Raw genomic sequence first — 25,872 nt, forward strand, 5'->3', positions numbered from 1 at the left:
AATGCTTATCTATATGCCAATCTATTGCAATTTATAAAGCAATAGAAGTGCATTGCATAAGCATTACCGTTGATATTTAACAATCTCATTAGAAGTTCTATGCATTTCATAACAACAGGTTATATATCTGGTGAATAAAGGAGTTTCGATGTGGAGATCCTGGACCATCTTCTTAAGTGTGCATCTCATTATTTGACATGTAAAATTAGTTCTGAGAACAGTATGCCCTGCACCCACAAAAATGCTAATGTTTTAATAACCTCAACAATCATAACCATTATGTAGAAAACCAAAAACATGGAAACCGTTATTATCAATTTGGCAATTTGTCAATGGGGAAAGATAATCAGTCAGCCATTTTGTTCATTAAGTGTCATTGCACTGCAGCCTTCAATATTTCTAGTTCCTTCGGGTGGTCATTATTTCATATCAATTATGCAATAAGGCTCTTAGCCTCTTTTGTGACTGGAACAGAAATTGCACATAGGGTGCCGATCTTCAATGTATGTTTTGTGAGGGCCGCGAAGAATCCAGCACGAGTTTTAAGGATACAAAGTAATAACATTTATTTACAACATATATATATAACAGCAGCAGCAACTTCCCTTGCTGCACACTCCTTCCTGCTGGTTCCTGAACTGGCCAGCTTTATGTGTACTTGGAGTTTACTAATGGTTTCTCCGCCCCCCTCATTGGGGAAGCTCATACTCCCACAGGATTGTGGGATTGTCATTAGTCCCCAGCCAATGGTAAGTAGGCAGGTTATAACAGTATGCCTTCCAAAAAAAAAGTCTACTGTGCAGTAAATATTGGGCGTGAATTTCCGGCATTGAAACTAAGTTCTCCCACCAGCGGAGAATCGGTACTCTGTCCCACTAGTGCTAGGAGCGTCCCCGAGGTGACATTCTCATACCTTTACTATGCTAAATTATTCATAGCAGCGAGCAGCTAACTTACCAATGCAGTTAAAAAAAGAGAAGCTTTCATTTCCTCTTTTCTAACTGCACAGTAAGAAATCTTACAACACCAGGTTAAAGTCCAACAGGTTTGTTTCAAACACTAGCTTTCGGAGCACTGCTCCTTCCTCAGGTGAATGAAGAGGTATGTTCCAGAAACATATATATAGACAAATTCAAAGATGCAAGGCAATGCTTAGAATGCGAGCATTTGCAGTTAATTAAGTGTTTACAGATCCAGAGATAGGGGTAACCCCAGGTTAAAGAGGTGTGAATTGTCTCAAGCCAGGACAGTTGGTAGGATTTCGCAAGCCCAAGCCAAATGGTGGGGGATGAATGTAATGCGACATGAATCCCAGGTCCCGGTTGAGGACGCACTAATGTGTGTGGAACTTGGCTACAAGTTTCTGCTCGATGATTCTGCGTTGTCGCGCGTCCTGAAGGCCGCCTTGGAGAACGCTTACCCGGAGATCGGAGGCTGAATGCCCTTGACTGCTGAGGTGTTCCCCGACTGGAAGGGAACATTCCTGCCTGGTGATTGTCGCACAATGTCCGTTCATTCGTTGTTGCAGCGTCTGCATGGTCTCGCCAATGTACCACGCTTCGGGACATCCTTTCCTGCAGTGTATGAGGTTGACAACGTTGGCTGAGTCGCACGAGTATGTACTGCGTACCTGGTGGGTGGTGTTCTCACGTGTAATGGTGGTATGCATGTCGATGATCTGGCACGTCTTGCAGGGATTGCCATGACAGGGTTGTGTGGTGTCGTGGTCGCTGTTCTTAAGGCTGGGTAGTTTGCTGCAAACAATGGTTTGTTTGAGTTGCGCGGTTGTTTGAAGGCAAGTATTTGGGGTGTGGGGATGACCTTGGCAAGATGTTCACCTTTATCAATGACGTGTTGAAGGCAGCGAAGAAGATGTCGTAGTTTCTGCGCTCCGGGAAAGTACTGGACGACGAAAAATACTCTGTCGGTTGTGTCCCGTGTTTGTCTTCTGAGAAGGTTGGTGCGGTTTTTTTGCTGTGGCGCGTTGGAACTGTCGATCGATGAGTCGAGCGCCATATCCCGTTCTTACGAGGGCATCTTTCAGCGTCTGTAGATGTCTGTTACGCTCCTCCTCGTCCGAGCAGATCCTGTGCATACGGAGGGCTTGTCCACAGGGAATGGCTTCTTTAATGTGTTTAGGTTGGAAGCTGGAGAAGTGGAGCATCGTGAGGTTATCCGTGAGCTTGCGGGAAAGTGAAGTGCTGAGGTGACCGTCCTTGATGGAGATGAGTGTGTCCAAGAATGCAACTGATTTTGGAGAGAAGTCCATGGTGAGTCTGATGGTGGGATGGAACTTATTGATGTCATCGTGTCGTCGTTTCAGTGATTCTTCGCCGTGGGTCCAAAGGAAAAAAATGTCATTGATGTATCTGGTGTATAACGTCGGTTGAAGGTCCTGTGCGATGACCTTGGATCCAGACCTGCAGAGCACCCTACGTGCTCTCATCCCATGTACTCCCCGCATTGGAGATCTCTACTGCCTCCCGAAAATACACAAGGCCAACACACAAGGCCGTCCTATCGTTTCAGGCAATGGGACCCTGTGTGAGAACCTCTCTGTCTACATCAAAGGCATCTTGAAACCCATCGTACAAGGTACGCCCAGCTTCTGTCGCGACACGACGGACTTCCTACAGAAACTCAGCACCCATGGACCAGTTGAACCAGGAACATTCCTCGTCACAATGGACGTCTCGGCACTCTAGCATCCCCCATGACGATGGCATTGCTGCAACAGCCTCAGGACTCAACACCGACAACTGCCAATCTCCAGACGCAATTCTGCAACTCATCCGCTTCATTCTGGATCACAACGTCTTCACCTTTGACAACAAGTTCTTCATCCAGACGCACGGAACAGCCATGGGGACCAAATTCGCACCTCAATATGCCAACATCTTCATGCACAAGTTTGAACAAGACCTCCTCACCGCACAGGAACTTTAATGCTCCACATTAAAGAAGCCATCTCCTATGGACAAGCCCTCCATATACACAGGATCTACTCGGACGAGGAGGAGCATAACAGACATCTACAGACGCTGAAAGATGCCCTCGTACGAACAGGATATGGTGCTCGACTCATCGATCGACAGTTCCAACGCGCCACAGCAAAAAACTGCACCGACCTCCTCAGAAGACAAACACGGGACACAACCGACAGAATACCCTTCGTCGTCCAGTACTTTCCCGGAGCGCAGAAACTACGACATTTTCTTCGCAGCCTTCAACACGTCATCGATGAAGCTGAACATCTTGCCACGGTCATCCCCACACCCCCAATACTTGCCTTCAAACAACCGCGCAACCTCAAACAAACCATTGTTTGCAGCAAACTACCCAGTCTTCAGAACAACAACCACGACACCACACAACCCTGTCATGGCAATCTCTGCAAGACGTGCCAGATCATCGACATGGGTACCACCATTACACGTGAGAACACCACCCACCAGGTACGCGGTACATACTCGTGCGACTCGGCCAACGTTGTCTACCTCATACGCTGCAGGAAAGGATGTCCCGAAGTGTGGTACATTGGCGAGACCATGCAGACACTGCAACAACAAATGAACGGACATCGTGCTACAATCACCAGGCAGGAATGTTCCCTTCCACATGGGAACACTTCAGCAGTCAAGGGCATTCAGCCTCCGATCTCCGGGTAAGTGTTCTCCAAGGAGGCCTTCAGGACGCGCGGCAATGTAGAATCGCCGAGCAGAAACTTATAGCCAAGTTCCGCACACATGAGTGCGGCCTCAACCGGGACCTGGGATTCATGTCACATTACATTCATCTACCACCATCTGGCCTGGGCTTGCGAAATCCTACCACCTGTCCTGGCTTGAGACAATTCACACCTCTTTAACCTGGGGTTACCCCTATCTCTGGATCTGTAAACACTTAATTAACTGCTTAGAATGCGAGTATTTGCATTGTCTTGCATCTTTGAATTTGTCTATATATATGTTTCTGGAACATACCTCTTCATTCACCTGAGGAAGGAGCAGTGTTCCGAAAGCTAGTCTTTGAAACAAACCTGTTGGACTTTAACCTGGTGTTGTAAGACTACTTACTGTGCTCACCCCAGTCCAACGCCGGCATCTCTACATCTTTTCTAACTGCAGAAAGCATTTCGCATTTTCGAAAAGGCCTGCAGCTGTCAATCAGAACAAGGATATTTATGAACATTACTGGTAGGATCAATGGAGGGTACTTCAGCTGCATTCAAGCATGAAGGGAAAGATAAATAAGCAAACCTCCTGCCAGCTGTGTTTGAACCAATCAACTGTCAATCAAAGGCTGGCTAAAAGGCACTGCACCATGAAATTGAATGGATGCAAAATATTTCAAAGGATCTCAGGGGATTTCAAAGCTCTCGAAATGAAAAATGAAAATGAAATGAAAATTGCTTATTGTCACGAGTAGGCTTCAAATTAAGCTACTGTGAAAAGCCCCTAGTCGCCACATTCCAATGCCTGTTTGGGGAGGCTGGTACGGGAATTGAACCGTGCTGCTGGCCTGCTTTCTAAGCCAGCGATTTAGCCCTGTGCTAAACCAGCCCCTTGTCTTCAAGGGTTGTGAGCTTTCTAGGAAGGCTTAGACACTTCAAAAAGCACCACTGGGCTGAGGGAGCATATGTGAGGAAAGGGAAAGTCCTTGAGCCTTCCTGGCTCGATTCTTCAATGAACTGTGACCTGCTCATCAGCTGTCAGGCATAGTAGTTCATAGTGAGAAGGCCACTTCAGAGTTCAAACAGTTCACAGACAAGGATGATGATTTTGAAGAGAGGGCTTTGAACAGTCCACCGTGCCAAGAGTGGTCTTCAGGTTGCCCAGGACTAGAAGGGGCAGTGCAGACACAGGGCCCCCATTGCAGGGGAAGATCCTAAGTTCAAACCCTTACCCTTAACCCAAGCCCACACAACCACCATGACCATTGGGGGACCCTCCCTCTGTCGTCTGGCAGCCGCAGAATGGCACATAAGCAATGGACATACCTCCTTGACCCTCATCGGGCTATATTGCGCCAGGACAGCGCTCATCAATGTTTGCACCAAAGCTTGCCCAGTGGAATTCCCGCTGGGAGGGTGGAGCATAACGGGGGGGGGCGGGGTTAGGGGTTGGGGTTCCCATGCTCGCAGCCATGGAGCATGAGGGGGGGGTTCCCCATGCCCGCAGCCATGGAGCATGAGGGGGGGTTCCCATGCCCGCAGCAATGGAGCACAGGGTGTGTGCAATGTCCATCTGGGACTCTGCCGCATCTCTCTAGGACTGGGTCACGTCACTCACCGACTGTGCCAGGTCCCTCTGGCGGCTGTGCTCAGGTCAACCAGCGCCAAGCCAATGCTCATGACACCCGCAGTCATGGTCTGTTGTGACTGGGCGACACTCTGGAGTGCGGCAGCAATGTCCATGTGGCGCTGGTACATGACTGCCTGTGACATGGCCGCCTTGTCCTGTGCCTCAGCCACCCCCTGCACAGCATGCCCCAGGCCTTGGACATCTTGACCCACAGTCAATAGTTCGCACCCAAGGCCTCCACCGCAGACGCCGCACTTGCGGTGTTGTTCTGGGTAGCCGGTGTCGTGTTAGGTACACTGGTCTAACACTGGCGGCAACTGGATGCAGCATAGATCAAAAAGATATTCCAGACCTTGAAGTTAGTTCAATCAGGTTTACTGAACTAATAGCACAGTTAGCACAGTTCTCTGTGAGTTTGACTCTCTGCTAACTTAAGTGTGGTTACTCTGTCTGACTGAACCAGGCTAGCTCTTAGCCACGTGGTGGGGGTGTGAGATTGTAACAACACCCTTGACTGACTCTCTAGATGTTCATCAGTGGAAAGAGGCAGAGTGTGAGTGCCTTGTGTCTTTTATAGTCAGATCCCACCCGAGAGTCCTGCCTGCTTATTGGTCATGTCCTGTACTCGTGTCCATTAGCTGCTTGTCTGTATATCATTATATGTGTGTCCGCATATCATGACAGACGGCACCGTCTCCTGCTCCTGCAGGCGGTTGGACATCTCCAGGCGCCAGATGATTGCTGACACCGCCTCATGTAGCCCCCCGGCTCTGCGCCTGCTTCTCCAACATTGATGGGACTGCCCATTCCAGAAGGGTTAGACCTGTCTGGATGGCAGCTAGCCCCTGGGTCGGGCCGTCCTCCGACCATCCACCCCTCAGATGTTCCTACCTCCTCCTGTGAACCCGCTGCATCTGTGTTGTGTGCACCAGATAGTGCCTCAAGAGCACCTTCACTAAAGTGCCCAATCAAGGAGGGTGTGTTTGGGATGATGGAGGGTGCCGGTGACAGCAGTGATGAGAAGTCGGTGTCGTCCCCGAATATGTGTGCCGTGGTGTTGGGAGTTGCGGCTGGGGACGAGGGACCCCGGATGGTCCCATCTCGGTGCCAGGTGGGTCGTGGGGTTGCGGCGGGGTGGGCGAGGGACACCAGCCGGTCCCGCATCGTCTGGTGGTGGCCCTTCAAGACACAAGACAGGACACATGGTGAGACCACAGGTAGGCGTCATGTGGGGGAGAGGGGTGACTGATGTGCCATAGGGGCATTGCAACACATTGCGGGCTCACTTGGTTGACCCATTCTGACCTCCACCTCTGCGACTGCCCGCCCTGCCACCCCACCGACCATGTCCAATGCCCTCTGCTCCACAACGGTAAGGGGCCGCAGTTCTGACGGGCTCCCTCCGGTCTTCTCCCATTCCTCGCGGTGGGCTACCTTTTCCTGGGGGGGACAGATAATGAACAATGTGAAACACTCAGATGCGAGCAGCACAGGAGGTCCACAGCTGGTGGCCCATGTGTGCAGGGCACCCAGTCATGGTGGGCGGTACAGGTGTTGGCATGTGGTGCAGGGTGGTGTACGAGGGGGTTGCCGGTGGGTGGGGTGGGCAGGAGGGGGCAGGGTTGGTGCCGGGAGCATGGAGGTGGTGACTCACCCACGCCGCCCTGAGGAAGTTGTGCAACCTTTCCCAGGCCAGGCCAAGGCCTAGTTGATGCGGGCGGGGTGGCAGCCTCCTTCCCACCAGGGTAACAGGGTGGCCCGCCTCTCCTCAATGGCATCCAGCAATATCTCTAGCTCTGCAGTCACGAACCTTGGAGCTACTCTTCATGGTGCCATCCCCTTGGCTGGAACGAGAGTGTGGGGAGTGGAATGCTTTTATGCAACTCCAGCATGTCAGGCTCTCCAGTGCCAATCCTGGCTCCAGCAAACCCGACGCCGGTAAGAGTTGGAATTGCACTAGTTCCAGGTGGCACGAACGCTGCCCTATTTGCTCAAGGACTGGCGCCGCCATGAAGACCACCGAACACCCCCCATTCAGTCCCAGTGTCAGCAACTAGGCCGCGATTCTCCGGAAACATTTCTAAGTGTGGAAGCGAGCGGGAACTGCTGCAGGCTTCCTGGCGTTCGGCTCAGTGAGGCCAGCAACGTTATTCAACGTTAATTGGCCCACTTAACGAGGCCCCGTGGGCTTCCCACTGCAAATGAAGGCTTGCCAGCCGATTCGCCAGGACCGTGCTCGCCAGACCCCCTCGCTAACAAGGTCGAGCAGCACTTAAACAGCTGTTGCACAACCAACCCCACTCAGCTCACAGCCATGGCACTGAGCCAACTTGCCCTACAATTTGGGAATTCAGACCTGGGGAGGCTCCTAGATGTGGTGGAGGCCAGGAGTGATCTCCTGTTCCCCCAAGGGTCCCGGAGGTTGAGCCACAGGGCAGCCAGTGCCACCTGGGATGGCTGCATTGGCCGAAAGCTTGGGCACCATGACCCGGAGGGCTTGCCTCCAGTGCCACAAGAAGGTCAATGACCTACATCGGGCAGCACAGGTGAGTTGACACCCCCACCCCTGGAACCTTCACACACCCCAATGCGACCACCCCTCCCCACCACCACCTCCAGCCCTCCATCTGCCCCTCCAACCCACCCTTCACATCCCCTCCCTTCACCTCAACCCTCCCTTCACACATCCCCACCCCACCACTGTGACGCCACACATGTAGCTAATGATGCCCTCTCTGTCCTCCTGCCTGCAGGAGAAGCTCTCTTACAATTGCCAGGAGAGGGCCCAGACTGGTAGAGGGGTGCCGGACATAAAAGTCCTCGTGGCATTCGAGGAACGGGCCCTGGAAGTGATGGGGTGGCCGAGGACAGAGCGGTCACCAATGTGGAGGTCGCCGCAGAGGTGAGAATCCACTGGGCTCCACTTGGATGGACTGTCACACGTGAGTTGTTATTGCCACAGACTGACCTGTCCCTTCCACTGGCCACATGTTCATTCTCCTGCAGGTTCTCCAGCCGATGGCACCGGCCCATCCGGGTGGCCCCTTCCCCTGCTTCCCATGAGACCACCTCGGAGAGCTCCGAGGATGCCATAGTCGATGCATCACCACTGTCAATACCCCACCCTCCACCAGTGCAGATACATGCACCTCAGTAGGACATAGAATCATAAAATTTACAGTGCAGAAGAAGGCCATTCGGCCATCAAGTCTACACCGGCCCTTTGATCATGTGCCCGGGGTGGGGCCCATCCCTTGGAACATGCCTCCCGCAGTGTTCAAGCACAGTGTCCATGCATCAAGGTGAGGGGCAGCACGGTGGCACAGTGGATTAGCCCTGCTGCCTCATGTCGCCGAGGTCCCAGGTTCGATCCCAGCTCTGGGTCACTGTCCGTGTGAAGTTTGCACATTCTCCCCATGTTTGCGTGGATCTCGCCCCCACAACCCAAAGATGTGCAGGGTAGGTGGATTGGCCACGCTAAATTGCCCCTTAATTGGAAAAAATGAATTGGGTACTCTAAATTTATAAAAACAAAAATGCATCAAGGTGTGATTGGGATGCTAGACAATGAGGCCCGCATGCTACATGGCCCGCCCACCCATTTGGGATGTGTGAAATGCTCACTTAACAGCGATTGCCAATTCCCTATTAGCAGTAACCTTCAGCCACACGGCCTGAGGCTTCCGTGGTCAGTGGGAGTTATGAGTGGTTGGTGGGGCAGACAGGCAGGGGCTAGGGTAAACCCCGGTACAGGAACACATACAGATATTAAGGTAGATAAGTCTCCTGGGCCAGATGGTATTTATCCCAGAATACTGAGGGAAGCGAGGGAGGAAATTGCTGTGGTCTTGACTGACATCTCTGTATCCTCATTGGCTACAGGTGAGATCCCAGAGCACTGGAGAATAGCTAATGTGGTACCGCTGTTTAAGAAAGGTAGCAGGGATAATCCTGGAAACTATAGGCCGGCAAGCCTCACGTCGGTAGTGGGTAAATTATTGGAGCGAATTCTCAGGGACAGGATTTATACCCATTTGGAAACAAATGGACTCATAAGCAATAGACAGCATGGTTTTGTGAAGGGAAGGTCGTGCCTCACTAACTTGATCGATTTTTTGAGGAGGTGACAAAGATGATTGATGAGGGGAGGGCGGTGGATGTTGTTTACATGGACTTCAGTAAAGCCTTTGACAAGGTGCCCCATGGCAGACTGGTACAAAGGTTAAGTTACATGGGATCAGAGGTGAGGTGGTAAGATGGATACAGAACTGGCTCGGTCACAGAAGGCAAATGGTAGCGGTAGAAGGGTGTTTTTCTGAATGGAATGTTGTGACTAGTGGTGTTCCGCAGGGACCAGTGCTGGGGCCTCTGTGGTTTGTGGTGTATATAAATGATTTGGAGGAAAATGTAGCCGATCCGGTTAGTAAGTTCGCGGATGACACCAAGTTTGGTGGAGTGGCAGATAGTGTTGAGGATTGTTAGAAGATACAGCAGGACATAGATAGGCTCGAGACTTGGGAAGAGAAATGACAAATGGATTTTAATCCGGACAAATGTGAGGTAATGCATTTTCATAGGTCTAACAGAGGGGAACTATACCGTAAATGGTAAAACTCTTCGGAATATAGAAAGTCAGAGAGATCTGGTCAAGAAAGCATCCGAAAGTTCCGGGTGCGGCGATGACCAGCGAGGTCGCACGTTTTGGCAGCTCCCGGTGGAACGGACTTTTGGGCTCTTGATAGGAGCCCCAACGGCAATTTTAACGGCAAAAAACACTGTGCTGTAATCCAGAAGGGAATCCCCCCTGGACACGGATGGAAAAAAGAGAGGAAGGTGGCCGGATTGCGGTGGATCCTCTAGAGCAGCGGCCAGGAAGGCAGGCACAAAGCAAGATGGCGTTTGGAAGGAGGCAGTTTAATATGGGGCCCTGACCAACAAGAGTTCCTGCGGCATTGCGTGGCGGAACTCAAAAAGGAGATGAAGAAGGAGCTGTTGGCCCCGATATTACAAGCGATTGAGGGGCTAAAGGAGGAGCAAAATACCCAGGAACAGGAGCTTCGGGTCGTGAAGGCAAAGGCTGCTGAGAATGAGGACGACATACAGGGCCTGGTGGTGAAAACGGAGATGCTCGAGGCACAACACAAAAGGTGTGTGGAAAGGCTGGAGGTGCTGGAGAATAATGCGAGGAGGAAGAATTTAAGGATTCTTGGTCTTCCCGAAGGTGTAGAAGGGGCGGACGTCGGGGCATATGTGAGCACGATGCTGCATTCGTTAATGGGATCGGAGGCCCCGACGGGTCCGCTGGAGGTGGAGGGAGCCTATCGAGTTATGGCGCGAAGACCGAGGGCTGGAGAAATTCCTCGAGCCATAGTGGTGAGATTTCTCCGATATAAGGACAGAGAGATGGTCCTCAGATGGGCAAAGAAAACTCGGAGCAGTAGGTGGGAGAACGTGGTGATCCGCGTATATCAAGATTGGAGTGCGGAGGTGGCGAGAAGGAGGGCAAGCTTTAATCGGGCCAAGGCGGTGCTGCACAAACGGAAGATTAAATTTGGAATGCTGCAACCAGCAAGACTGTGGGTCACACATCAAGGGAAACACCACTACTTCGAAACGGCAGATGAGGCGTGGACATTTATTGTCGAGGAGAAACTGGAGTGAGCGGGCCATAAAAAGAACGTTTGGGACAAAGTGGGGGGGTGAATATGTGGGATGAAGGGGGGGAAAAGAGGGAAGAGATGACTTCCCAAGTTGTTAATCCTGCGACCCTGTAACTTTTCTCTCTTCCCCATGTCGTGGGGGAGGGAGGATGAGGAGCTGAGGGTGCCGGCCATTGGGGGCGGGGCCAAAAGGGAAGCACGGGCTTTGTTCCCGCGCTATGGTAATCACGGCGGGAACAGGGAAGCAGGAAGGAGGGGGCCTTGCACAGTGTGAGCCGAGGTCACGGGGGGAAGCCGAGGTCGGCCAGAGTTTGCTGACATCTGGGAGCAACATGGGGGGTGCAATTACGCTAGAAAGGGATCTAGCGGGGGGGGGGTTAACTGGGTTGCTGCTGCTGGGGAGAAGGGGGAGCTGATATGGGGGCGTGGTCGGGGCGGGGGGGCGCCGCTTGGGGGAGATACGGCTATGTGGGAACCGGGTGAGGAGCTGGATTGGAAAAGGAGATGGCTAGTCGTCAGGGGGGGGGGGGGTAAAGAGCCCCCCAACCCGGCTGACCACCTGGAATGTGAGAGGGCTGAACGGGCCGATTAAGAGGGCACGGGTACTCGCACACCTAAAGAAACTTAAGGCAGATGTGGTTATGCTTCAGGAGACGCATCTGAAGCTGATAGACCAGGTCAGACTACGCAAAGGATGGGTGGGGCAGGTGTTTCATTCGGGGCTAGACGCAAAAAACAGGGGGGTGGCCATACTAGTGGGGAAGCGGGTAATGTTTGAGGTAAAGACTATAGTGGCGGATAGTGGGGGCAGATACGTGATGGTGAGTGGCAAATTGCAAGGGGAGGCGGTGGTATTAGTGAACGTGTATGCCCCGAACTGGGATGATGCCAACTTTATGAGGCGTATGTTAGGACGAATCCCAGACCTAGAAGTGGGGAAGTTGATAATGGGTGGAGATTTTAATACGGTGCTGGACCCAGGGCTGGACAGATCGAGGTCCAGGACCGGAAGGAGGCTGGCTGCAGCTAGGGTGCGAAAGGACTTTATGGAGCAGATGGGAGGAGTAGACCCCTGGAGATTTAGTAGACATAGGAGTAAGGAGTTTTCGTTTTTCTCCTATGTCCACAAAGTTTATTCACGGATAGACTTTTTTGTTCTGGGAAGGGCACTGATCCCAAAGGTTACGGGGACGGAGTACACGGCTATAGCCATTTCGGATCATGCTCCACATTGGGTGGACCTGGAGAGAGGGGAAGAAAAACAACAGCGTCCACCCTGGAGAATGGACATGGGATTATTGGTAGATGAGGGGGTGTGCTTAAGGGTGAGGGGGTGTATTGAAAGGTACTTGGAACTCAATGATAATGGGGAGGTACAGGTGGGAGTGGTCTGGGAGGCGCTGAAGGCAGTGGTTAGAGGGGAGCTGATATCTATTAGGGCACATAAAGGAAAGCAGGAGGGGAGGGAAAGGGAGCGGTTGTTGAAAGAACTTCTGAGGGTGGACAGACAATATGCGGAGCACCGGAGGAGGGACTGTACAGGGAAAGGCAAAGGCTACATGTAGAATTTGATTTGTTGACGAGGGGTAATGCAGAGGCACAATGGAGGAAGGCACAGGGTGTACAGTACGAATACGGGGAGAAGGCGAGCAGGTTGCTGGCCCACCAACTGAGGAAAAGGGGAGCAGCGAGGGAGATAGGGGGGGTGAGAGATGAGGAGGGAGAGATGGAGCGGGGAGCGGAGAGAGTGAATGGAGTGTTCAAGGCATTTTATGAAAGATTATATGAAGCTCAGCCCCCGGATGGGAAGGAGAGAATGATGTGCTTTCTGGATCAGCTGGAATTTCCGAAGGTGGAGGAGCAGGAGAGGGTGGGACTGGGAGCACAGATTGAGACGGAGGAAGTAGTGAAAGGGATTGGGAGCATGCAGGCGGGGAAGGCCCCAGGACCAGACGGATTCCCAGTTGAATTCTATAGGAAATATATGGACATGCTGGCCCCGCTACTGATGAGAACCTTTAATGAGGCGAGGGAAAGGGGGCAGCTGCCCCCGACTATGTCAGAGGCAACGATATCGCTCCTCCTAAAGAAGGAAAAAGACCCGCTGCAATGCGGGTCCTACAGGCCCATTTCCCTCCTGAATGTGGACGCTAAGATTCTGGCCAAGGTAATGGCAATGAGGATAGAGGATTGTGTCCCGGGGGTGGTTCATGAGGACCAAACTGGGTTTGTGAAGGGGAGACAGCTGAATACAAATATACGGAGGCTGCTAGGGGTAATGATGATGCCCCCACCAGAGGGGGAAGCGGAGATAGTGGTGGCGATGGATGCCGAGAAAGCATTTGATAGAGTGGAGTGGGATTATTTGTGGGAGGTGCTGAGGAGATTTGGTTTTGGGGATGGGTATATCAGGTGGGTACAGTTGCTGTATAGGGCCCCGATGGCGAGCGTGGTCATGAATGGACGGGGGTCTGACTATTTTCGGCTCCATAGAGGGACGAGGCAGGGATGTCCTCTGTCCCCGTTATTGTTTGCACTGGCGATTGAACCCCTGGCCATAGCATTGAGGGGTTCCAGGAAGTGGAGGGGAGTACTCAGGGGGGGAGAAGAACACCGAGTATCTCTGTATGCGGATGATTTGTTGCTATATGTGGCGGACCCGGCGGAGGGGATGCCAGAGATAATGCAGATACTTGAGGGGTTTGGGGATTTTTCAAACTGAACATGGGGAAAAGTGAGTTGTTTGTGGTGCATCCAGGGGAGCAGAGCAGAGAGATAGAGGATTTACCGTTGAGGAAGGTAACAAGGGACTTCCGGTACTTGGGGATCCAGATAGCCAAGGATTGGGGTACATTACACAGGCTTAATTTAACGCAGTTGGTGGAACAGATGGAGGAGGTCTTTAAGAGATGGGACACGGTGTCCCTGTCATTGGCAGGTAGGGTGCAGGCGGTTAAAATGGTGGTCCTCCCGAGATTCCTTTTTGTGTTTCAGTGCCTCCCGGTGGTGATCACGAAGGCTTTTTTCAAAAGAATCGAGAAGAGTATTATGAGTTTTGTGTGGGCTGGGAGGACCCCGAGAGTGAGGAGGGGATTCTTGCAGCGTAGTAGGGACAGGGGGGGGCTGGCACTACCGAGCCTAAGTGAGTACTACTGGGCCGCCAATGTTTCAATGGTGTGTAAGTGGATGGGAGAAGGGGAGAGAGCAGCGTGGAAGAGATTGGAGAGGGCGTCCTGCAGGGGGACTAGCCTACAAGCAATGGTGACGGCACCGTTGCCGTTCTCACCAAAGAAATACACCACAAGCCCGGTGGTGGTGGCTACATTGAAAATCTGGGGGCAGTGGAGACGGCATAAGGGAAGGACGGGAGCTTCGGTGCGGTCCCCGATAAGAAACAATCATAGGTTCGTTCCGGGGAGAATGGATGGGGGATTTGGAGCATGGCAAAGAGCTGGGGTAGTACAACTGAGAGATCTGTTTGTAGATGGGACGTTTGCGAGTCTGGGAGCGCTGACGGAAAAATATGGGTTGCCCCAAGGGAATGCATTTCGGTACATGCAATTGAGGGCTTTCGCGAGGCAACAGGTGAGGGAATTCCCGCAGCTCCTGACGCAGGAGGTGCAGGATAGAGTGATCTCAGAGACATGGGTGGGGGATGGTAAGGTGTCGGACATATACAGGGAAATGAGGGACGAGGGGGAGATCATGGTGGATGAGCTGAAAGGGAAGTGGGAAGGGGAGCTGGGGGAGGAGATTGAGGAGGGGCTGTGGGCTGATGCCCTATGTAGGGTAAACTCATCGTCCTCGTGTGCCAGGCTAAGCCTGATACAATTTAAGGTGTTACACAGGGCGCATATGACTGGAGCACGGCTCAGTAAATTTTTGGGGGTAGAGGATAGGTGTGCGAGATGCTCGAGAGGCCCAGCGAATCACACCCACATGTTCTGGTCATGCCCGGCACTACAGGGGTTCTGGGTGGGGGTGGCAAAGGTTCTTTCGAAGGTGGTGGGGGTCCGGGTCGAACCAAGCTGGGGGTTGGCTATATTTGGGGTTGCAGAAGAGCCGGGAGTGCAGGAGGCGAGAGAGGCTGACGTGTTGGCCTTTGCGTCCCTAGTAGCCCGGCGCAGGATATTGTTAATGTGGAAGGAAGCCAAACCCCCAGGTGTGGAGACCTGGATAAACAACATGGCAGGGTTTATAAAGTTAGAACGGATTAAGTTTGTGTTAAGGGGTTCGGCTCAGGGGTTCACCAGGCGGTGGCAACCGTTCGTCGATTACCTCACAGAAAGATAGAGGGAATGAAAAAGAAGTAGACAACAGCAGCAACCCAGGGGGGAGGTGGGGGGGGGGGGGGGGGGGGGGGGGGGGGAGGAATCGAACGGACTCTCAGAGATGTTATTGTATATGTATAATATGTATAGGTAGTTGTTATAGGTAATTGTATATTGGATTGTTGGATTGTATTTTTGGAGAGTATTTATTTTGGACAAGGCAGTTGCCATTCAGTTTTGTTTTTGTTTATATATTATTTATTTATTTGTTTAAAACTGGCCACTGTTATTTATATTGCTTTATTGTTGTGTAAAAGAAACACTACGTATTGTTATGTTTGGCAAAAAATCTTGAATAAAATATATTTTTTTTTAAAAGAAAGCATCCGAAATGCTTGCCTTCATTGGACGGTGCATAGAGTATAAAAACTGGCAAGTCATGCTACAGTTGTATAGAACCTTGGTATGGCCGCACTTGGAATATTGCATACAATTCTGGTCACAACACTACCAGAGGATGTGGAGGCTTCAGAGATGATACAGAGGAGGTTTCCCAGGATGTTGCCTAGTTGGAGGGTGTTAGCTATGTGGAGAGGCTGAATAGACTCGGTCTGTTTTCATTAGAAAGACAGAGGTTGAGGGGTGACCTGATTGAGGTCTACAAGATTGTGAGGGACATGGATAGAGTGGAGGCACTCTTTCCCAGGGTGGAGGGGTCAGTCACCAGGGGGCATTGATTTAAGGTCCGTGGCGCAAAGTTTAGAGGAGATGTGCGAAGAAGGTATTTTACACAGAGAGTGATGAGTGCCTGGAATGCGTTGCCAGTGAGGTTGTGGAAGCAGATACATTAACAGCGTTCAAAAGGCATCTTGATAAACACATGGATAGGATGGGTATAGAGGGATATGGCACAAGGAAGGGCTGAGGGTTTTTGCAAAGGTTGGTATCATGACCAGAACAGGCTTAAGGGCCGAAGGGCCTGTTCCTGTGCTGTATTGTTCTTTGTTCACACAGTATCGGGATTGTCATAGCAGACCAGCGCAAGTCCTCACCGCTCCCCCAATACCCCAGCCTCCCATGGCGGTCCACCTCCAAATCGGGGTTGCAACCCCCACCCCCCCCAACACACACACACACACCCCCACCCACCCCACCCCGAGCACAGGGGCAGAATGCCCAGTGCCCCCGGGCTCATTGCCTGTGAGTGAAGATGGCTACTCACCTCTTCGGCTCCCCGCAGAAGCCCATCCGCCAGGTTCACGTTTTTAAAAAGGAGTACTAATTGGCGCCAGCGTGACCACTTGCTGAGGAGGCCTCTGAATCACGGGAGGCCGATGGATATGGGATGGGTGTCCATTAATTGTATGGAAATGGGCTTAAGTGGTGACAATTGGTTTCTCACCACACTACAGCGAGATCCTGATTTTGCCGACGGGAGCGGGCTGGTTGCATCGCAAACGGTTTGGCGCCCGGCGTGGTTCTCGTTTTCCGCCTCTCCCGTTATCACCGGCCTTGTCTCGCTCGAGCAATGAGGCCTGAGAATCCAGCCCAATATCTTTAAATACCGTGGAGAGTGTGACAATGGTTTCTCTATCATTATTCAGCAATTGATAGCTACAACATAACATTTTGACTATAAGAACTCTATGAACTCAGTTTGGGTTTTTTTAAGCATGTTCCACGAGCAGGGGAAAAGTACAAACTGTTGCAACTTCCTTGGTTACGGAAAGATCTTCAGAGCAGCTGCTCATTTTGGGCATAGTAATGATCTGGATCCCCCAAGTCAGATTTAGATTGATGATGATGTTAACAGTGTTATATATTTCCAGTTCCCACAGCAAATCATCAGGATTGAGCAGCAAGCGTGTTCCAAGCCATTTGGCTATTAAAGACAGCTTTTGGTCATATCAAGCAAGGTTCATCAAAGTAGTATTTACTAATCAATAACCAGCACCTAACATGTGACTCAAATTCATGAAAAAAGTCAACTTGGGATATTGGTTTTATTTACAATCTGTTCATTAATTAACCTGCGGAAGAGACTCATCCAATGTACGCTTCCTTATAGCGTGCCTGCATTTCTCCATAGAATAGAATCATAGAATAAAATCACAGGATCCCTACAGTGTTGAAGGAGTCCATTTGGCCCATCAAGGCTGAACCGGCCCTTGAAAGAACACCCGACCTAGGCCAATCCCGTACTCTATCCCCGTAACCCCACCTTGGGGCAATTTAACATGGCCAATCCACCTAACCTGTACATGTTTAGACTGTGGGAGGAAAACGGAGCACCCGAGGAAACCCATCCAGGCACAGGAAGAATGTGCAAACTCCACACAGACAGTCACCTGAGGTCAGGATCGAACACAGGTCTCTGGCTCTGTGAGGCAGCAGTGCTAACTACTGTGCCACTGTGTTGCCCCAAATGATTCTATGATTTCTCCATGTTTTTGACTACTGCTTGTATGAGCATTGCTGTCTAATATTGGCTCGTTGCATTATGTCACTGATTTCACATGTTCTGGATATAATTTAGGTCACACTCTAAAAGAGATAATCTCGTCTTTCCTTCAGTGAGCTACTTCCCCTTTGGCAATGTGTAGAATCATTAATTAAATGTGAAATTTACTAAACATCAGAGATTAATACAAAATTTAGAAGCAGCCAACACAAATTTCAGAAAGAAATACCATGCCTCACAAACAGGATGAATTTATTGAAGAAACAAGAGAGGAGAATGCAGGGTGCATGGACTTTCTGAGAGCCTTTAACAAGGCTAAGAGAGATAACACAAAAGACTGGTGGAGAAGAGTGAAAGGTGTGGGATTAGGGGAAGGGTAGGAAATTGAATTAAAAGTAGTTAGAAGAGTGTAAACAGAGGAGCAGCTTCACAGTAGTTAGAAATAGGTAGTGATATCCCACGGTGTCCTGTTCTGGAACCACTACTTCTCACAGTATACTCCAACATTGGGAAGATGCAGCTAGCGGAATTACTTCCAAATTTGTAGATGATACTAACATAGAAGGCATAGTAAATAATTTTGAGGATCAAAGGAAGCAAAGAGAGGATACTGATCAGATGGTGGAACAGGCAAAATAGTGGCAGATGGAATTCAGTGTCAGTAAATAGAAGGTTAAAACATATAATAAATTTGGGAAATTGGCTGATGTGAAAGAGCAGAGGGATTTGAAGATTCAGGTTCACAATGTAAAGCAATTTGGGATTGGGGTAATATACTGTCATGGATTGAGGATTAGTTAACAGAAAACAGAGAGTAGGGATAAATGTATCATTCTTAGGTTGGCAGGCTGTGACTAGTGAGGATCTAATAGCAAGGAACAGTGCTTGGGCCCCAGCCATTCACAACCTATATCAATGATTTGGATATGGGGATGAATGTGAGTTGTGAGGAGGTTGCAAACATGCTTCAAGGGGATTTAGACAGGCTACGTGAGTGTCCAAGAACATGGCAGGTGGAATATAATGTGAAACAATGTGAAGATATCCACTTGGTAGGAAAAACAGAGTATTTCTTAAATGGGGAGAGATGGGGAAGTGTTGATGTCCAAAGGGGCCTGGGTATTGTTGTTCATAAGTCACTGAAAGCTAACATGCATGTGCAGCAAGCAATTAGGAAGGCAAATGTTATGTTAGCCTTTATTGCAAGAGGACTTGAGTGCAGGATTAATCAGTCTTGCTGCAGTCGCATTGAGCCTTGGTGAGACCCACACCTAGAACATAGTGTTCAGTATTGGTCACTTTACCTAAGGAAGGATATAATGGCCAGAGAGGGAGTGCAATGAAGGTTTGCCAGACTAATCTCGGGGATAGCGGGAGTGTCCTGTGAGGAAAGATTGAGGAGAGTGGGACTGTGTTCATAGAATTTACAGGGCAGAAGGAGGCCATTCGGCCCATCGAGTTCTCTAGAGTTAAGAAGAATGAGAGGTGACCCCTTTCAAGTGTAGAGGGATCTTACAGGGTAGATGCAGGAAAGATGTTTCCCCTGCATTGGGGGGGGGAGGGGGGGGGTTGAGAACCAGAGGCCACAGTCTCAGACGTAGATGTAGGTCATGTAGGACTAAGATGAGGAGGAATTGTTTCAGTGAGAGAGTGGTGAATCTTTGGAATTCTCTACCCCAGAGGGCTGAAGAGGCTGACTTACTGAATATGCTCAAAGCAGAGGTTGGTAGATTTCTAGATACCAATTACATCAAGGGACACGGGACAGTGCGGGCAAATCGGCCATGATCTAGTTGAATGGTGGAGCAGGCTTGATGGGCTGAATGGCTTATTCCTGCTCCCATGTTCCTTTAACCTATTAAAGCACCACTTCAAATGGTTAACGCTATTATAATATGCACATAAAATAATCCCTCTTATGACACGAGGTGGTTTCAACAGTTTGGAACTCTTACTTTACATACTTATCAAAACATAGCATTTAACATCAGTTTTCATAGAATTTACAGTGCAGAAGGAGGCCATTCGGCCCATCGAGTCTGCACCGGCTCTTGGAAAGAGCACCCTACCCAAGGTCAACACCTCCACCCTATCCCCAAAACCCAGTAACCCCACCCAACACTAAGGGCAATTTTGGACACGAAGGGCAATTTATCATGGCCAATCTACCTAACCTGCACATCTTTGGGCTGTGGGAGGAAACCGGAGCACCCGGAGGAAACCCACGCACACACGGGGAGGATGTGCAGACTCCGCACAGACAGTGACCCAAGCCGGAACAGAACCTGGGACCCTGGAGCTGTGAAGCAATTGTGCTATCCACAATGCTACCATTGCAAAAAGTAACCTAACATTAACCTTTTAACAACATTTCAGTGAGTCGACTGTGAATCAGTTGGTAGCACGCATGCCTCTTGAGGCAGAAGGCTGTGTGTTTAAGTCCCACTCCACAGACTTGAGTATACAATCTCGACTGACATTTCAGTCAGTTGAGAGTTGCACTGTTGGAGGTGTCATCTTTTAGATGCGATATTAAACCAAGGCCGCTCAGGATCCCATTTGAAGACGTGCAGTGGAGTTCATCTGGTGTCCTGGCCATTATCAATTAAACAGATTACTGGTTCATAATCACTTATGGTGTGTGCAAATTGGCTGCTCCATTTCCCAAATTACAACAGTGACTACACTTTAAAAATATTTCATTGCATGTAAGGTTTTTTGGGATGTCATAAAAGGCACAATATGAGTGGAAGTTCTTTCAGGTGTCAAAGGGGGAGATCTTCCAGTTGTTCACATCGACAGGACCTTCTAATCCCGCCGATGGCACACCCCTGCATGGGTTTCCCAGCGGCATGGGGTGGATTCAATGGAAAATCCCATTGTCAGCGGCAGGACCAGAAGGTCGTGCCGAGAAACAGAATCTCGCCCAAAATCTTTTACACAGGACACAAAAGTCCAATCCCTCTTCCCCCAACATTCTCCTCCTCAAGAGAGACAGAACATGTCTGCAAGCACATCCACAGATCCATCAAAGTCACCGCTTGTTTGACTCCAAGTACAATCTATAAAGACACTTCTGACAGAAAATTCAGCGACAAATCTACATTCAGGATATTTATGTCCATTATCAGCACAAATTGTCCTTTAAGTACATTCTAGGAATGCAATGCCAGATTACAATTAAATTACTCTTATCACTGCATTTGCAGCGTACAGACAGTTCTTATCACAAGAAGATTTTACACAGAAGAGAGGTGTTAAAATAAAAGCAATTATCAGATGCACGAAATGAACGCGTTAAAGAAAAAAAATAAACAAAATACAATATTAAAAAGCTTGCAAATTCATTGACTAAGCACTAATATATTTATATAATTTATTGTTAACAAAATTGCTATATGATGTAGGCTGTTTTCTTTGTATATCCATGTTTTCAGCTGTATGCTGGGACATATGGTAGCATGCAACAGAAAGGTTATACGCTACCAGTTTTCTTTCAGCTAGTGTTAATTTAAAATGTTGAATGCTAAAAAATTTATGTACATATATTTGCTTGCTGTCTGCTAATAACTGCAATACAATTTATCACACAAGTATAACACAAAATGTGTACATTTTGCCGCACAGTACTCGATTCATGATATTGGTGTCATACAACATTTTGGGATTTAATGCAACGCTGCCATTTAAAGTTTAATATAATGATCATATATTTTATAATATTACCAATGGTGGGCCAAACAAACTTCTCTCTCACTCATTAATGATGTGACATTTACACACTTATTTTCCAGTAAACATGTGCTTCTTTTTCTTATTATTCCTCATTTACATGTCTTTCTTAAAGTATTTATCTCACTCACTCACTGCTCTGTACAGCTTTCCGAACATTTTTTCCTCCCACTGATCTATAGTTTGCTTCACCCATGACAAATTGACCTCCACTGACACCAACTTCTAATGGACTGCAGTACCAATAATGTCTTGTCAATTGTTCCATCTCTTGCAATACAAGATACCACATTTTATTGAAAGATTAAAAAGTAATTAAAACTATTTTGTTTAAACAAAAACACGAATGTGCTTTTCACTGAATAATACAGCTACACTACAAGTTCCATATTCTTGGCTAAGTGTGGCAAATTACTTACTAGAGAATATATTATATTCTCCGTGTTCTCTGATCAACTTGGAGGGGAAATACGTGACTGCTTTCAGGATAAATCTAGAGGTTTTTTTTAAAAGGACAAATGTCACACAAAAGCAAAAAAATTGGCAAGACAGGAACAGTACAATAATTAAACTTACAATAAATATAAAATGGGACAACAAATTAAAACAAAGATGGTGCCTGGAGTTGTTACAGCTCCTCTTAGCAGATTCTCAAAAACACATGATGAGATACATTTGCAAGATTATTTATTTTAAGTTTCTATTGCCAGCCTACATGAAGGAAGGAAGGTTGGATAGAAGGATTATAAGTGTGTTGCTTCCTTTAAGTGCAAGCATATTTCTTGAGGATAACATACCAAGCTTATTTGTTACTTGAGTATAACAATGATGTTTTACCCCATGACAATGACAACAATACTAAATTGCACCTTACAAAGGAGCAGCAAGTGCTTAACAATTATAAAACATGGCATTAATTCAAAATTGCTGAACCACCACCAAGAAATTGCTTCTTCATCTGTCAACATGTGTACTTTAGTGCTTTATATATCTCTGTCAGAGCTTTCAAGTACGGTTATCTTTACTAGTTTTTAAACAAAAAGATATTTGTCCCTTTCTGCACATTTTGGCTTGGATCATCCTCTGTGATTGGGGTTTCTCTTTATGATGTGTCAGAGAATGACATATGCTCATTAGGGTCAGGCTGGCTTACGTATTTATGGTGGGCTCCCAGTGTTATCTTGGGGAATCACCTCGAGCAGGAATTTAAAAATAGCCAGAGCTCTTACTACTGCACAGGTTGGTCAGAGGGAGAAAAACTTCTAAAATCGATTCAAGTCTCCCTCATCACTTAGTGCAGTCAGTCACACAGTGATTGATTGTATTAGTTAGGCAAGACGTTCTGTGTATTTTGTAATTTGTCCCCTCTCCGCACCCCCACTTCCTCAGTCGTACTAACACTGCTAATAATAGGAATGGAATGTTGACATGTTGGAAGCGGAATATCCCAAGGTGTCTTTAAAAACCAGACGGGTCACACAATGCTGTACATCACCATCTCCTGTGCCTGCCCACTTAAAACTGCCTGAAAGCAAGCATAAATAAAGAGGAAAACATTAGGTCACCTGCTTTCCTCTTTGAAACTTAATGAAGAGACCAATCTCCATCCCAAGGGGGAAATCTATCTTTTCAGTGCAACCATGACATGAACAAAAGAAGCAATACAACAATGATCAGTTTAGAGAATGATCAGTCCAATTCACTTGCATCTGCACGGATCTTAGTTGCCCTGGGCTTCTCGATAGTTTAATATTTGTAATCCACCATGCCTCAGATACTTGATTCTTTCTCCAGTTTACCAAAAAGGAATGCCTCAAATAGTCACGTTTTTTTTCAATTATCCATGTGCATCTTGGACTACAACCCTTGTCATGGTGCCATTTTAAAGTAGAATACGTCTGCAGAGAAACATTGCATGGAAGAGCCTCCGAGAAGAAGACAGCAGTGGACCCCATGCACATTTGTTTGGTGAACATTGTGGGAAATGTTAGTTGCTCAATAAAGGGGATCCATACACACCATGGTGTACACAAAAGCAGATGTGATCATTGGTGTGATTCCAAGATCACTGGTGGAAATGTAAAATCAAGAGAATGAGTATAATTTGTTTTGCAGGCTGACATTTCCCAGGGCAAAACTTAATAATGATTAATTATATCCTTTATGACTATTAATTAATCCACAGACATCAGGTATGTGCATTTTTTTAGTTTAGAATATGTTTTCCATGTTAATTCGCATTGTGCATAATGTTATTATAACAGGATCATAACTAGACTGGAGATTGCAGATTTGACATATTGCGAGAACGAGGTGGCCAAATACACCTAGATCTAGCTGTGCACAGCCTTCATAGCTACATATTTTGAAAAGCTTCTAACACTTGGTTAATAGAGGGAATTAACAAGCAGCAAGCTCACTGGTAAGATTTTGATACCTGACTTTGAATTGAATCCACGTAAGTTTTCAGGATACAAAGTGCTCATTTATTTGCATGTTTTATGGGTCAGCAGAATCTGACAGTAATGTTAAATGCTGATACATGGCTGCTGGTGTATACCAAAATCAGACTCCAGCCTTACCTGTTAAAATCGTGCCAACAGCAAATAAAACAATGGATATTTCTATTGCCTACGCGTTTTTTTTAAATCTCAGCACCTCGTTAAATGCTGCATGCACGGCAGATTGTAAGGAAAAAAAGGTTTCATTCACAATGTTTTTATTCAAGGTCATGTCACCCAAGAACAGCAATCCGATGTGAAGAAAACCTAGGGATTAATCCCAGCCAAAATCTTCATTAGCTGACAGAACACCGGGACAGATGTGTCTGATGTTGGGTTTGTGTAGCTCCGCTGCTGTCAGGCATTGCAGCGGTAGCATTGCTTTATAGGTACAGCAAATCACTAAACTTCTAGCCCACTGTAGCACCAGTTGGCATTCGGATTATGTACGGTTACATATTGCTATAGGTTCCCTATTCGAACCAACCTTCAGAAACTTCGTAAATGTCCATCCTATAACACTTGAGGTGGCACGGAGACCCTTAAAGATGTGTTGTGCATGACAGGTCACATCCCAGATCGGAAATGCAAAACACTTTACAACTCGGCGTTTGATCCTCGATCTTTTGTTGCATTTTACACCTGAATAAATCGCACTCACCCTGACAGTGTTAATTAAATCATGCGCCGGGGGGGGGGGGGTGCACGAGCTCTGAACATGTTTCAATTGCGTGTGTGTGGACGCATGTATCAAAAAATACAATTGCCCTACTGCTTTTTTTTGGTCGCCGTTGGATGTTCTGCACCGGCCCGTGCGGGGGGGGGGGGGGGGGGGCGGCAAGGCGATCAAAGAACAACAAAAAGCCCAAAAGCACCGGTTGGATGGGCGGATCTGCTCGTTTGCAACCGGTTTGCAAGGCGAGATATTTACAGCAAAACGGGGCACCCTGCAATGCTTGTGGAGGCAGCTGAGCAATGTGACAGTGTGTGTGTGCGTGCCCGCAGCATGAAACATGCTCACCAGAGCAACAACTCCTAGCACCAAACCTGACAACCTCCCCCTCTGTCCATCTGACAGGAGCCCAGATAAGCAGCTCGCGCTCCCTGACAGGTACCAGACAGCAGGGATACCAGCAGCACTACACGCCCCCCCCCCCCCCCCCCCCCCACTAACCTCGCAATGTTTGGCAGCCGTGGGTGGAGGGAAAGACGTCAGAAAATTAAATTAAATACATCGATACTAACTCCTGCCAATGACTTCGATCAAATTATTGACACAATCACATAATCCGTCCTGGCCCGGGGGGGGGGGGGGGTGGAGAGACTTAAAGGTCCCTGAACTTCATTCTCGCCTCCTTTATCGTCCCAATGAGATTTTTTTCTCCCCCTCATCCGCGAAATTGCAGCAGACAGTTTAAGAGCTCCCCCCCCACCCCACCGGTTTACCGAGAGAATCGGTTGCAGCCCGGGAGCGCCGCACACACACAGCTAGCAGCATGCAGTTGGGTGACAAGCGCATCAATAAGTGCAGTGCCAGGACTAATACCCATTGATTAAAATGCGGCTGAAATAAATCCACGCGTCCCTTTAACGTGGTGGAGCTGCTGGTGGATGGGGTTGCAGAGAGGATGAGGTACAGGGAGAGGGGGGGGAGAGAGCAATTATTTCACACGTCAAGGTGAGGGGGAGGAGGAGGAGGGGGGGGTAAAGGAAAATAAACAATGGGGGTACTTACAGTTCGTAAGAACTGAATTTCGTCTTCTCCTTCTCCCGCCTCAGCCATGACTCGCTGGGAGGGTGAAGTGTGCTGGCGGGAGTGAGGTGTGCTGGGGGAGGTGAGGCGACAGCGCTGCAGGCTGGGCTGGGCTGCCTGTCCCCGGGATGATGGGCTCGGATTACAGGAGCGCTGCAAAATCCTCCGCTCGCTCGTTCGCGCGCCTGTCT

At 48.7% G+C, this 25,872-nt stretch overlaps 1 protein-coding gene across 1 annotated transcript in view; it reads right to left on the reverse strand.

The window, feature by feature from the left end:
* ryr2a (ryanodine receptor 2a (cardiac)) overlaps positions 1-25,839 on the reverse strand; it is a 1,117,859-nt gene extending 1,092,020 nt beyond the window's left edge. The window contains exon 1 of the mRNA XM_072511661.1: positions 25,664-25,839. Within this exon, the coding sequence (XP_072367762.1) occupies positions 25,664-25,711 (48 nt within the window). The 5' untranslated portion in view covers positions 25,712-25,839. The remainder of the gene's footprint in view (positions 1-25,663) is intronic.
* Between the last annotated feature and the right edge of the window lie 33 nt (positions 25,840-25,872).

This window comes from Scyliorhinus torazame, chromosome 1, assembly GCF_047496885.1.
Source record: "Scyliorhinus torazame isolate Kashiwa2021f chromosome 1, sScyTor2.1, whole genome shotgun sequence".
In the NCBI taxonomy this organism is placed as follows: Eukaryota; Metazoa; Chordata; class Chondrichthyes; order Carcharhiniformes; family Scyliorhinidae; genus Scyliorhinus; species Scyliorhinus torazame.